Below are 14,813 nucleotides of genomic sequence, written 5' to 3' on the forward strand. Positions count from 1 at the left end.
CGCTTCCAACTAGTTGAAAAAATATTTGGTTCCTTAGATTTTGTAGGAAATTAAAGGTTTTTTTCGTAAGCCCAACCGTTTAAAAGATATTAACGGTTGAAGTTTGATTATTTTTSGGAAAAATTTTTATTTCTTATGAATTTTATAACTCAATGAAAAAAAATCATTACGCATGATGAATCTCATAGTTTTGTAGGAAATTTACTGCTCTATAAAAATGGTCTCATATGATTTTTCGATTAAGTTAAGCGTTTACGAGATATTCATCGTCAAACATCAATGCATATTAGGGTGAATCAAAAAAAAAATTTTTTTCGTTTGGTTTCGTTTGGTAAATAGGATCCTAGGCACCACTCAGAAAGTCTCTCCAAAAACCTATGATTTTCATCATTCATAAGGATTTTATTTCATTGAGTTATAAAATTCATAAGAAATAAAAAATTTTCTCAAAAATAATAAAATTTTAACTGTTAGTATCTTTTAAACGGTCGGGTTTACGAAAAAAGCGTACAGAACTTTTTTGTAGAGCATTCAATTTCTTACAAAATCTAACGAACAAAATATTTTTTGAAGTGGTTGGAAGCGAGATATAAACTTTTGCATCAGATAATAAGAAAAAATAGACCTTCCCGTTACAATTAAGAACTCATTCTTGGATAGGCTTCCTTAGAGGTGGCTAGGAACCCATTTTTCAGAGGACCAAACGAAAAAAAAATTTTTTTTTTGACTCACTCTAACGTACATGGTACAAGTCATAAGCATTTGCCATGTAGATATTTGTAGAGGTTAGATCTGTGATAACTATCAGTGCGACAATTTCAGGTTAACTAACTTTTCTTGTAAGGCGCCGCATGTGTACAAAGAATAACAAAAGGCAGATAAAATGTGGCAAGTGCAACACTTTCCCATGCACCCTGTGCTGTTGTTGCATTTAGTGTCCCTACCGTCGCATCAAGTGTGCTATTTCACACTTAAAACTATTGAAGTGAAGTCTTTCCTTTAAGCAAAAATTTTTTCCAAGTCATTTTCATAGCAACGTGATAGTGTTAGAGTGAGCGGGTGTGTCAAACGTGTACCAAATGCGCTTGCATTCGCTTATAACGGTAAATATATATATACCGCTAGTATATAGAATGACATATACTACTACATATGCAATAAATTGCTTTCACAAGTTTTTCCAACGCTCACGTTTTCTTTCTTCTTTCAGTTTCACTTGAATGAAGATTGTATTTACTTTCACACACACACACATCCACAAATTACATATATGCTAGCACTCGCTCTGCTGATATTTGCAGGTTTTTGTGTTTGTGTGAGTATTAGTGCACAGGAAGGTCAAGCGTCTGTTTCACCAGGTGCTAACCCATTTGTTGCTGGTGGCACTTGAAATGCATTACAAAGTGCAGTGTGTGTTTGTTTGTATGTGTATGTGCATGCATTGAGCGAAAAATTCCTAAAAAATAAACGAAATTTCGTGATAAAAGAAAATGTGCTGCTGCATTTGCTCACCTCTTCCCAGCGCCGTCGTCGCCATTCAAAGCCACATCAACTTGGCCACGTTTTTCTTGCTCTTCAGCGAGCAGCGAAAAGGTTGAAGAGGACTCGCTGACATTTAAAGCAATCACAAATAGTGTGGTCTGGTTCATTGCATGAACAGAAAATGAGCAAAAATGAAATGAGTGTTTTTTTTTTGAAAATTTTCAAGGACGAAACGTGATCAATTTGGAAAATCAGTAGTTTGAGTTTTAATTAAGCGGAAATATGGAATTTTGAAATAAATCGTAATACTGTTAAATTAAGCGCATTAATTATCTGCTGAATAAAGTTTGCGACTACGTGTTCTTTTGGTTAACAAATCTGCATTTGAGAATAAGAATTTCCTCAAATAGAATCAAATAACGTTTAGAAATAGAGAAAAATAGTTATAAGGAGAGACAGATCTTAAAGAATAGACAGTGCTGGAAAATCAACGTATCGATACCAAGCTGCTAACAGAGTATCCCAACATTTCATATGGATTAACTCAACCAGTTTTGGTTAATGTATTGGTTAATATATTGGCTAAAGTATTGGTTAATGTATTGGTTAAGGTATTGGTTAGTGTATTGGCTAATATTTTGGGTATGCGGCATGTCAATGCTAGACTCGTACCAAAAAATCTGTGTTGAGAAGAGGTTACAAAAGAATTCTTTGACAACGTAGCTGAAGACCTCACGTTCATCTATCGCATCATTAATTTACGAGACGTGGACAGAAGCCTATGTAAGGATCATACTTGAACTGAGATAATTTGAGTTTCCTACAGGGTGCACAATCTTTTATTAGTATGTAGACATTGGGCTGGCAAGGTTGCCAAGGTTCGAAATATTTTGAAAATCTTAATTTGTGGCATTTTTATCATGAATGGCTTCGAGCAAACTCGATGAGTCAATAAGTTACGATTCACATTGAAAAAAGTCCCGTAGTAGTGTTGACTCAATGGGTCTATGTCAAACCCATTTCACATTCAAGATCTTACTTGAACCACAACTATCGGTAAGATTTTTGGAGCAAAACGGATAGCAGCCTTTTCGCGTGCATGTTTTTGGCGGTAACTAGTATCAAATTAATGACGGTTTCTCCTGGCGCCCATGGCACCAAGCGATTGATGTGTCTATCCAAAAATTCATGAATAATATCTGAATTGTTATTCAAATGATTGCTATTCCATGGCAGCAAGACGTTTTGAAATCAATTCGAGTCATCTTGTTACAGTTATTATTTTAAGATTCAGAAAATACTGTTAGCTATTGTTATTTCTTTGCTCTCTGACCTACTCTGATAAGGCTTTTGCCTTTAAATCCTTTTCGAAATAGAGTACGTATGCAATACACAAAAGTGGATAGAAGGGCATAAAAAGATTTTTACCACTCAAAATTTTCAGGTATTGTGCATATAATTACACTTTACCGCTATACTTTTGCGGTATAGATTTTTTTGATTTAGAAATAACTTAATGACATGATATTAATCAAAAATATTAAAAATTAAAAACAAAAACCATTCAGCTATAGATAAAAGAAAGAAAGATAGTGAGCTTTACAAAATGAGCTCGAAATGTAAAAGACTGACATGCGATGAAAAAATTTATTTTTTTATTTTTTTAAATTTAATTTCACGCTATATTTGAAATTAATATTTAATTTAATTTAATTTTTTTTAATTGAAACACGAAGTTTATGTTTGTGTTTTACTCATTAAACGTAATAAATTAAAAACTATAATTATAATAAGAAAATATAATTTAGTTTACTTAGGCTTACTAAAAACATAAAAATAATAAAACTGAAGAAAATGCCGAACGAATGAAAAAGACCGAAAAAAATTGAGAAAGTATAGTGGTAAGGTTTGCGTGGCCACGAGTGTATAAGCTAAAGTGGTGCGAAGTGAACAATTTGTTCGGAAATTGTGGCATTACCTTAAAAAGTAAAATATGACAACTTTCTATATACAAAACTATTTATATAAATACAGATACAAGGGTGCGATTTTGATCGCACAATTTTTATGATAGCTATATTACTTTGTGATTTGATCAAAACAATTTGCGCGGAGACTGTAGAGCTGCCGTGTCAAATTTCAGGAAGATATTTTTTCAAATAAATTTTTATTCCATAAAAGGACTTGAATCTAATCGGTCAGTTTATATAACAGCTATAAGCTAAACGATCTCGGCGATTCCAACAAATAAGCGGCTTCTTGGGGTGAAAAATATTGGATCGATGTCTCAAAAACTGAGGTACTTTAATGAAAACATTTCTCCAAACATATGCTTTACGCTTTGAAAGCAGACCATTTTTAGAAAAAGAAAACGCTTATTTAACATTAATTATAATCTGTGATTGATGATAGGTCAGCTATAGTAGGACAGCATTAGTAATAGAGAGATTTTTAATAATGAAGACCACGAGGCGTATGAGTGATTTCTCCTTCTTTTGATGTTATTAACGGGAACAGGAACATACTAACTATGCAAATCTGTATGAAAATGTCTTCCGATTTTCTTTAAAGGGTTATACTTTGAATGATTTGATTAATTCAAATTATCTTGGAAATATTTTAATTATATTTGAGATTAAAATACTATGTGTACATTCTTATCTACATATTGTGGCACTGCAAGCACTTTGATGTGTTTTTTTTTTGGGAGCTACATAAACAAATCTAAATCGTTAGGTAAGTATGTATGTATATGTGACAGTTTCTTTAAATTTTTATGTTGCGCTAAGGACAAACGAAAGAGACGTCTTTGCTGTATAAAAGGAGCATGTCAAGAGACTGTGCTGTTTGCGTCAAAAGATCAAAAACAAACAGATAACTTTTGGCCTGAAGGTGTAATTAAATACGCTTTGCAGAGCTAAGTTGACTTTACAGCTTCCCATATGAAAGTGCTATTGTCAATGCATGGGCATATATTTGAGCTTATAATACTTGGTTGGTTTTAATCCACAAACATATGTATTTTATGTATTGTAAAGTTTTTCTTAAATTTAAAAGTTATTAACTATAAGTAATTTTTCTTGATAGTAATTCATTAGCGATGTAACGGTAAAATTTTGAAAGTGCAAAAATGTAACTCTGGTGGAAAGGACACAAGTTCCACAGCATTCCTAAATTACCGTTGTGACGGTCTAATACTACACATGTGGCCATATACATATTAATACATGTATGCATAAAATGGCATTCTGCCTTAATGACTTGTGTTTTTGACATCTGCGAAGTCTTTGTAATAATTTGTGTTACTGTACGAGTACAATTTGTTTGACCTTGCGCTGAATGACAGACACGTGGATAATTACACAAATAAATATATGGTATATGGAAGTATCGCAACCATGTATAAAAGAACATCGAGAGAACTCTACACGAAATATCTATGTATGTATGTACGAGCAAAAGATGAAAAAATTATGTCAATGCTTGATTGCTTTGGGAGTTGTAAAAGAGCAGGAGAAGCTTATACATACAATACCTATGTATGCATGTGTTTATATTCTTATTTTAGCTTGACCAAGATGCCTAGAAAGCTCTGATAATAGAGTTTTCGCTAGTTTTATGCACTTGCAACATGTTGCTGCAGAATATAATAGTTTTGTTCACCTAACGGTTACAGGTATCACCTAAAACTAATCGAGATAGACGTAGGGTTATATACTTGTATATAAATGATCAGGATGACGAGACGAGTTGAAATCTGGGTGACCGCCCGTTCGTGCAAGCTGTATTTTTCCTAATAATGTATCAAAAATGGGTTGAATCGGGTCAATACCTCTCTGAGCCCCCCATATACCTAATATTGGGTAATCGAAAAAATATTTTCGTATTTTGTCAATAGATGCCGTTGTAGTTGTATATCTCCAGTGCTACCAATAACACTGTATCTTACCATATATTGTTGGAAAGGTGAAATTTTATTAAAAAAAAAAAAAAAAAAAAAATTCGGTGAAGTTGAAAAAAATTACAGCTGTTCGAAAATGTGTGAAAATAATAAATTGCGCTATATTTAGAATTAGAAAGAAATTGTCGAGTTTCTGGGTGTCTTTATTCCGCATATATCGGCCAATATGAGAGAGCGTGTTTTACTTATAACAATGTATATTTGTGCCTAAAGTAGAGCATACAGTTGGGTTTAACTTCACTTGACCCCCATGTAACTAATATCAGGATTTTTGAACATTCCGTTTTACTCCATATGATTGATGACTGTCAGTGAGGAACCTTGATGAAACCTCGGCAGCATTTTATAAGCTTGTGGCCTTTTAATTGCATGTAGTATTAGCGAAAAATAGATAAAATTGGGTCAGTACTATCTCCTGAATACCTAACATACGATCTTCAAACTTTCATTAGAATTAACTGAGTGTATAATATTGGACATACTATAGTTTCGTGAATAGATATTTCTAATATGATTGACGTATCCTCTTTTTAACTTCGAACTAGTTTAAATACTGAAATACCTTGTCGGCAAATTATTTAATGAAATGAAGCACGCTTTTTTATGAAAGCTTAACCAAATATTTTCCCAAGTTCGATAACATTTAATTTACTGAATCTCGCAACGGGTGGTATGTGTATTCTCCATCCCTCCAACGATGTTTTCCACAATTATGCTTCATAGCTTGACTCACTCCAATCCAAGCTGCGCAGTTAATCAGCAATTTAAGGCTTAATTAACTGACTTTATGCCTTTTGATACAAAAATATATATGTAACAGTACGCATATTTCATTGTTCTTTGCCTTCAAATTTCTCATTTTCTCCGGAATGTAACTTTTTGTGGCCAATTTTCATTTCCTTTTTCACGCAATTTTATTCTCAGTATGAAACTTTTGTTCCCATTCGGTTACATTGTATATACAGGGTTGTTCACTAAGTAGGCTGGCTTCAATTGGCTTCTTTTGTTTATAGTACACATTGGGTTTCATTTTATTCTGATGTAAAATTGAAATAAGTTTCATGGGAGACCGCTGGGTCCTTGATTCTTAGAATCTCATGAAATACTTTTTTTTTTATGTGAAATCAGGACATTTCAACAAGGACATCAACGTATTGAAAACTCCGTTTTAATGTTAAAATAATATTATTTATAAGAGCTACATACATTTCAGAGAACGAGTCTAAAGTGTCTGTGGTTTGTCTGTGGTTTGTTTTCTATACCCTGTGCAACATTTGATGCTGCCTCCAATAGTTGATAATTATATTTATCCCTTTTAAACAATTTTACTTCCTTAACTGTTTCGTTATTTACTCGCAGTTGTATTTGTACTTACGCTTCTTGCATTTCTTTTGCATGGTTCTGGTGGTCAAGCAATTCGCTTCGCCTTTTTTCAGCGTCAAAGTGCGTGTGCGCACATTGGTTTTGGGATCGCAATCGGTCCAAGCGCCTTTCGAGTAACGACAACTGGATTCTATAATTTTTAAATAAAGTAAAAAAAATAATATAAATAATGATAAAGTAAAAATAAGTGAATAATTAAAAAAATAAAAATTAAATAAATATCATTCTGTAGGAATCCGTTCCGTTTCGTTTAGACCACAAAGTTAGCGGTAAAAGTAGGATTTTTCAGAAACGACTGTTCATAAGTGACCACTTACGCAATGGTCGCTTGATTAGTATGAAACTTTTTGAAACGGCAAGACATCCAATTCGTTTCACATGCAAGAATAATTATAGAGCTGAGCATTTTATATCCCACTCTAGGGAGTACACATAGTGTGCAATTAAAAAACAAAAAAAAGTATTTTTTTTTTCATATTTTTATAGATTACGTCTTTGTACCAAAATTTTAATTCGATTTCCTTCAAAGTTTTTGAGGTAAGTTTATCATTAAACGCATTTTTCCCGAAATATCATTTATAAAAAAACGAATTTTGGCAGGCCAAAAATGGCCAAAATTTGTGGTCAAATTCAACTTTCTTAAAACGTCACTATTTTGTTAAATTTTAATTTTTTTAATCTTGTTAGATTTGTAGGGGGAATATCTTCGAGCGAAGATATTTTATAACTGAACAAATAAATAATTTTTTTTCTCAAAAATTTCATTATGCATTCTTTAAACATGTATTAATATACTTTGAAATTTTAACAATTGATACAGTAGTTTTTTTTTCATTTGCAAAAAGCGTTAACGCGTTACAAATGCATTTTTTATAGCATAAAAAGGTCTAAAATGTAAATAGATCACAGCTATAAGCTATAGTATTTCGATCTGAACAAAATGTTTGGAAATCGGAGCGATGTTTTGGCTAATAACCACTGCCAAATTTCTTGAAAATTAAAAAATTTTCAATATAAGTTGTGATTCCGATCGTTCGGTTCGTATAGAAGCTACATATATGTTACGGTTGTCTGTGTCGGATGTCGGCGATTCCGAAAAATGAGCAGCTTCTTGTTGAAAAAAAGACGTGTGTAAAATTCCAATGTCAATATCTCCAAAACTGAGAGACTACTGGGCCTATGGTATATAGACACGGGTAGACATAGCTAAATTGATTCAGCTCGCCGAGCATCATTTATATCGATCGGGTCTCCGACGTTTCCTTTTGGATGTTACAAACATCATGGCAAACTTAATATAGTCGTTCAGCAAATAATAAACGCAGATCCTCAGCGTTGCTAGTATGTTCTATCCATATTTTCTCATGACTGCTTAGTGAGGGAGATTTCCAGGGCAGAATAGATCTTAAGTCGCGGTGGAATCCTCATCTATTTATCTTAGTGGGAGATGCTTGAAAATTCGGCAGGGGTTATGGTTCTAAAAATTATTCTACATAGTTTCGTTCTGGAGCATTTAAAAAGTTCTTCATCTATTCGAGTTAGTATTAGTATTTGCCTTATTTCTTATAACATATTTGAATTTTCTAATATTTTTAGTCGATAATAACTATTACAAATAACTAATAGTTTGAATAATGAAAAAATGTATCTATGTATTTGACATGTATATTTATTTCCCAGTGTAAACTTGTTGTACTAAACGCGTCTCTGTACAGTTTTCTCAAATATGTGTTTGCCCTGCCACTAACTTTCACATTTCTTCTCTTTATATTACACATTTTCTATAAGCTCGACAAAGAATACAAAGAATTTTTATTAAGGCAATATGGCTTCAGGCAATTCGCTTAATATTGAAATTAACATTTGAAATACTTTTCAAAGTTTTCCAAGTTAGAGCAACATTATATGGACTGCACATTTATTTGGCTAACCTTTGTGCGAGAACAAATGGTCGTCATCTGTATTTCTTTAAATTCGTGACCTTCGAACTTTTACGCTTCACTGCACTCAAGTATGCTTACATACAGGCACATAGCGCTACGCAATATTTGTACAAATAACTATACAGCTGCTGTGTCAGTAATAAGTGTACATAACTCTGTGAGTACGTGCGTGTACGTATGTATATTTGTTGAGCATTAAGCTAAGCTGTAGCATCGACGTTTTTGTGCCGAACTTCCATTCAATGTCGGCAAATGAGTTGCAAATTGGCTTTAACTGCGCACAAAAACCCACAAAATTCATCAACTCTTGTCATTGCAATTCCAGCCGCAACAGCGCACATACGAATACTACGAATTAGTGTAGAAATAAATGTGTGTATTTTCCTATTTTATCAGTATATTGTATGTATGTATATAGCCGTACTAACTGATATGTACTAAGAGTACGTTAGGTAGGTTCGATTGCACTGAAAATATATATTTTATTGGCAAATTTAAGTTCAAAAGAAAATTTCAAATTTTCAGAAATGTTTTTAGTTACTCTGTGGTCCTAGCCTTTCAATAAACATATTTTCTTAATCATTATACTTAAAGTAAGAAAAAATCATTTATTTCCGATATAGTTGTCTGCCTATTCTCTTCTTCGGTTCCTTTTCCTTTCTCTATATTTTGTCTGTATAACCTAATACAAAGGGGCGGGCGGGGGCCGATGGATTGAAGGCCGAGGTATTCAAATACGTCGGCGAAGCACCGATAAGGAGAATACATCAGCTTCTTTGCTACATCAGCATGCCCGATGATGGGAACTAAAGTGGCCTTTGTCCAATCTACAAAAAAGGAGACTGCACAATCTACACTAACTACCGTGGGATAAGCCTTCTCAACATCGCATATATGGCCCTATCGAGCGTATTGTGTGAAAGATTAAAGCCCACCGTCAACAAACTGATTGGACACTATCAGTGTGGCTTTGAAAAGAGGCGTGTGTGTGGCGTGAAAAGAGGATAGGCATACACCCCCTCTTCGTCCATTTCAAAGCTGCTTTTGACAGCACGAAAAGGAGCTGATTTTGTCTGAATTTGGTATCCCCGCAAAACTAATATGGCTGTGTAAGCTGACGTTGAGTAATACCAAAAGCTTCGTCACGATCGGGAATTATCTCTCCGAGACGTTCGATACCAAACAAGGTTTCAGACAAGGCGACTCCCTTTCGTGCGACTTCTTCAATCTCCTGCTGGAGAAATAATTCGAGCTGCAGAGCTTCAAAGAGAAGGTACAATTTTCGATAAGAGCGTACAGCTGCTGGCGTATGCCGATGATATTGATATCATTGGCCTCAACATCCGCGACGTTAGTTTAACTGTCTCTAGACTGGATAAGGTAGCTAAGCAAATAGGGCTGGTAGTGAACGAGGGTAAGACGAAGTCGTCGAGTCGTCGCACTCAATCATAACTTTGAAGTCGTAGATTTCTACCTTGAAACTAGAATAACTCGTACCAATAGGGGCTACTTTGGACTGAGTATTGAATTGATAAGTAAAGTCCTCTCTCGACGAACAAAAACCAAATTCTACAAGTCACTGATCATCCATGCCCCGCTATATGGTGGAGAGTAGGCGTTACGAGTTTTCGAGAGCTGTACGAGATATACGACGCTATTGACATAGTTCAGTGAATTAAGATTCAGCGGCTACTGCTAGATCTTGTCGGCCGAATGAAGAAAAACACTCCGGCCCTGAAAGTGTTCGACGCAGTACTCGCCGGGTGAAGCAGAGGAAGAGGAAGACCCCCACTTCGTTTTTTCATATTTCTTCCCAAATGTTGCAGTCAATGATTAATGACTTTTTCGTATCTGATTGATAAAGTACGTTGATGTGGACGACCATTGGTGCCAACAAGAAACGTTATATACCAAACAATCAATTTATTGAAGGAAACTTATGGTAACCTCCATGATCGTGCGATTTAATACCGCTGGACTAATTTTTGTGTGAACAAAATGACAATCTCATATTTTTATACTACATTGAATTATATAAGTTTTACTTTTTGTTGAAAACCAAATGTCAAAACACCCTTAAGTCAAGTCTTCACTGAATATCTCAATGTTGGACATTCATATCTGGACTTGATAAATATGTACATAGTTCCGCTTTACAAGAAATAATGTTAGCACACTTCCTTGGAAGTGGAAGGTTCTACGGCCTTTGAGTTTTAAACCACCATCAAGGTATATGAGGGTTGTTTCCTGAAAAGCAGATTTTTAAATTAATTATAATCATATTCCAACTTTAAATGCATCTTCTTAGGAATAAACACATATCAGGCAAATATCCTTGCCTAGGTCACATCTCCCAATCTAACCTTAGTTGGGCAATGGAGTTTGTATGATATTGTGCTCATAACGGTACAGAGCATAGGCCTGGACTTGTTATGTGGAAAGGTAATTTATGCAACCTTCTTTTTCATTATTTTAACTTACTTAATGGGAGTGACAGCGAAACAATGACACAATATATTATTTTTCGATTAAGGAATATGCTGGTTAAATACCTGATTTCTGAATTTCTACATATCGTGACTTTCTTGTCATGATATATCTATGAGGGTTCAAAAAGAACTATACCATAACTTTTTGTGCAGACCCAATACATTTTCATATACATATACAAATATTTTACCATAAATGAGTATATAACGGGAAAACATAAATGTGTAGTTTGTCCGTTACATTAAAGCTGCCCCAAATGCTTTCAAGATCATTTATTCTCCACCAAAATATGTACGCTCATATGTATGTATTTACAAATGTAAGTATTTAATACAGATACATACATATGTACATATGTGTATGTCAGCGCAAGGACACAATATATTCCCATATTCGTAAAAATCTTGCCGCATGCACACGTAAAGCAATTATCCATACGTTTCTCGTTTTCAGATCTTTTTCCACTTTATTCTCGAATAGAACTCCCGCAGGAAGCTGGACAATATAATTTTCGTTTCGTATGTTTTGCACAGTGATTCGTGCGGGTTGCTATATAAATACGCACACAAACAGAGAAAGTACTTAACAGTTGTTTCTACTTCTGTGCAGAGAAATTGCAAGGATTGTAGGGAATGTTGCGCATTTGTGTTTGGAGTCAGTAAGGAGCTCAAGTTATATGCACACTATATATCTCTGTATACTAGGTATATTTATGTGTGTTTGTAGAGGTATTGATAATATATGTATACATATGTATATGTATGTAAAATTCTATCAATTATGGTCTGTTATCATTATTCATCGGCCATTAGTATACATACTCGCGTTATTCTACAAAAGATTGGCCGTGAAAACGCCAGCTAAGCCTTAGCTTCAGCTGCTACTGACATGAGTTCATTTGAAATTTTTTTCAAATTTCTTTCATCTAGTTTGTGGAAGTGAATGCGGGTTAGTACGACTCTGCACTTAATTACAACTTTTTCATGATTTTCTACAGAAACCCTGACAAAAAGCACTGCTAGTTTTCTTATTTGTCTTTCCCTACTCAATTTTTTGCCTTTTAGTGTTTTTTGAGAAGCTTTTAATTAATTCATCATTTTAATTGTAGAGGAAATTGAAAGCGTTTTTCAAAAAACTAAATTCAGTGAGCAGTTATCACTCGCAGGAAAGCATACATCAATAGTGCAAGTCACGAGTGCGACGACTGTTTGTTTGATGACAGGAGATATTTCGTCTTGCCCTCGTTCACTGCCAGACCCATTTGTTTTGCTTCCTTGTCCAGTCTGGAGAAAGCAGAACTAACGGCGCGGGTGTTGAGATATCAATATCATCGGCATATGCCAGCAAATTTGCCTAAATACGTATTCCAAATTTTGTAAGAATATTGAAACAAAAAAGTGTCCCCATACAATCACTTGATCCTTCGCTCAGACCTGGAATATTTTTCAGATATTACCTTAACGAAAATGCAAAAAAAGAAAAAATTAATTTTTTGAAAATCCTGACCCCTTAATCGACTAAGCTTGTTATGTTGCGTTAACCATTTATATTTACTTCGCCTCACTGGGGTATACTCGTATCTGGTATAAAAGTTATGTAATATTATTCAATTTAGTAACATGAAATTTCAATTTCCCCTATTAAATTACGCATATTTTGTAAAAAAAAAAAAATATTTAGCTTTAAACAATTTCTGCCTCGAGCTGCATGTATAAGAAATGGGCTGGCGAATGTCTTTGCAAATTAACACCTCCACAATAACCGAAAGAAATATTTCAATACTTTGTATAACCTATTTATTTCCCTATATTCCACGAGCTTACTTTAAAAAAAGGTGAAAAACGTCAACATGATACTAAAATGGAAATGGAATACCGTTAAGCGCTGGAAGTGGTAAATCTTGGTTCTTTTTTATACAGTTATTTATGAGAATTGATTTGCCATCTTTCGAGGTGCATATTTAATGTTGTTCGCCAATATCTGTCATTATTTTACGATCCTCGAAGATTTTGCACTTTATAGCTTTCAACTGCTTATCATAACTCTAGCTGAGTATGAAAGTGGTTATAATACTGAAAATAAACATACTTGTATACATACATATGTATATGTACATACGGGAGCACATAATGGCAATAAACATATTTCTGTGCGTATCCTTAGAGATTTTCAATGAAATACTCCAAATTCACACAGTGACCGGGTAGCTCTCAAAAATCGCCCATTCATGCCACATACAAGCATAGGTCCATACATAAGTATGTGTGGATGTGTGTATTTATGTTGTACTCATAGCAATAAATTGCGGCAGTAAAATTCGTATGCGTAAATGCAGTGCATGATTTCGCTTTATTTATGTTGTGCACGCGTGAGATTATCCAAACGTTCGCTTGGGAATTCATACGCTCGTACATATTCGGATAATGTTATGAACCACGGCTATGTTTATAATGGCGAAATCGTTTACTGCTATTTTAAAATTTACCACAAATACATAAAATGGCCTGCACCAAGCTCTTGGCGCGAAACTTTGCGTGAAAAAGTCGCTTTTATTGTTGTAGATAAAGTGGAATCAACGTGGAATGTGTGTTGGTAATGATGGTAATTATATTAAAAATGGAACATTTGAACAATTTATGTTAATGTATCCAATATTTGAAAGGTATACACGTAAAGTGTAAAGAGTTCGTATAGTTATAACAGAAAGTATTGAACACCTGGCTCTCTTACAGTGTACTAAGAAAGTAGATTTCTACGCAATCCATGCTAAACAATCAGTATAAAATTTCATGAAGATCGGTTAAGTAGATTTCGAGAAATCTTGCCAAACTACTTCAAAACACACAGTTTTGAGAAAAACAGTTTTCAGACAGCGCACTTAGCCTAACTAGTCTCGAGCGCACAAGTTCTCAAGGCTGTATCTCCGAAACTGTTACTCCAACCAACATAAAAATTTAGGACAATATTCTAGAAGTTTTGCAGAATTTAATAAGAAAAATATAAAAATTCGATTTTTTGAAACCTGTAAACCCATGTACTCCCTTAAGATTGAATTCCATAACGAGTGGAAGCCACAAAGTGATTTAAGCTTAGGGAAACTGTGAATTTAATGCATTTTTCATGATGTCGCTGTGAAGCATGGCTCAAGATTTTGTATAAATAAGCAAGTGAACTCGAAGGTTTTTTGTTTCACCTCTTGAAAAGAGAGAGAGAGAAAAAGACGTATTAAAGGGTTAGATCGACTTGTAAATCAAATTTTAGGTTCCCTACGGGGGCTACGGGACCAATAAAAAAAGATATCTTGCTCCATGCTAAACAATCAGTATAAAATTTCATGAAGATCGGTTGAGTAGATTTCGAGAAATCTTGCCAAACTGAAAATTTCAAGTTGATAAATTTAGCCGTTTCGGAGAAATTTACTTCCGACTCTAAAACAGCATTTCGAGAAAAAAGTTCTATGCTTTAGAAGATAATTTGTCGGATGAGTTGCAAAATTTCGAAGAGACAAATATCTAAAGGTTTTGTAGTCTATTATCTTTGACTTTAAGGCATTT

General features: G+C 34.2%; 1 protein-coding gene across 1 annotated transcript in view; it reads right to left on the minus strand.

Annotated features, from left to right (window-relative positions):
- Positions 1-14,813, minus strand: part of LOC108969411 — a 105,877-nt gene that overhangs the window by 7,995 nt on the left and 83,069 nt on the right. The window contains exon 4 of the mRNA XM_018934106.1: positions 6,819-6,956. Within this exon, the coding sequence (XP_018789651.1) occupies positions 6,819-6,956 (138 nt within the window). The remainder of the gene's footprint in view (positions 1-6,818; positions 6,957-14,813) is intronic.

Source organism: Bactrocera latifrons, unplaced genomic scaffold (assembly GCF_001853355.1).
Source record: "Bactrocera latifrons isolate USDA-ARS-PBARC rearing strain unplaced genomic scaffold, ASM185335v1 scaffold_251, whole genome shotgun sequence".
Taxonomy (NCBI): Eukaryota; Metazoa; Arthropoda; class Insecta; order Diptera; family Tephritidae; genus Bactrocera; species Bactrocera latifrons.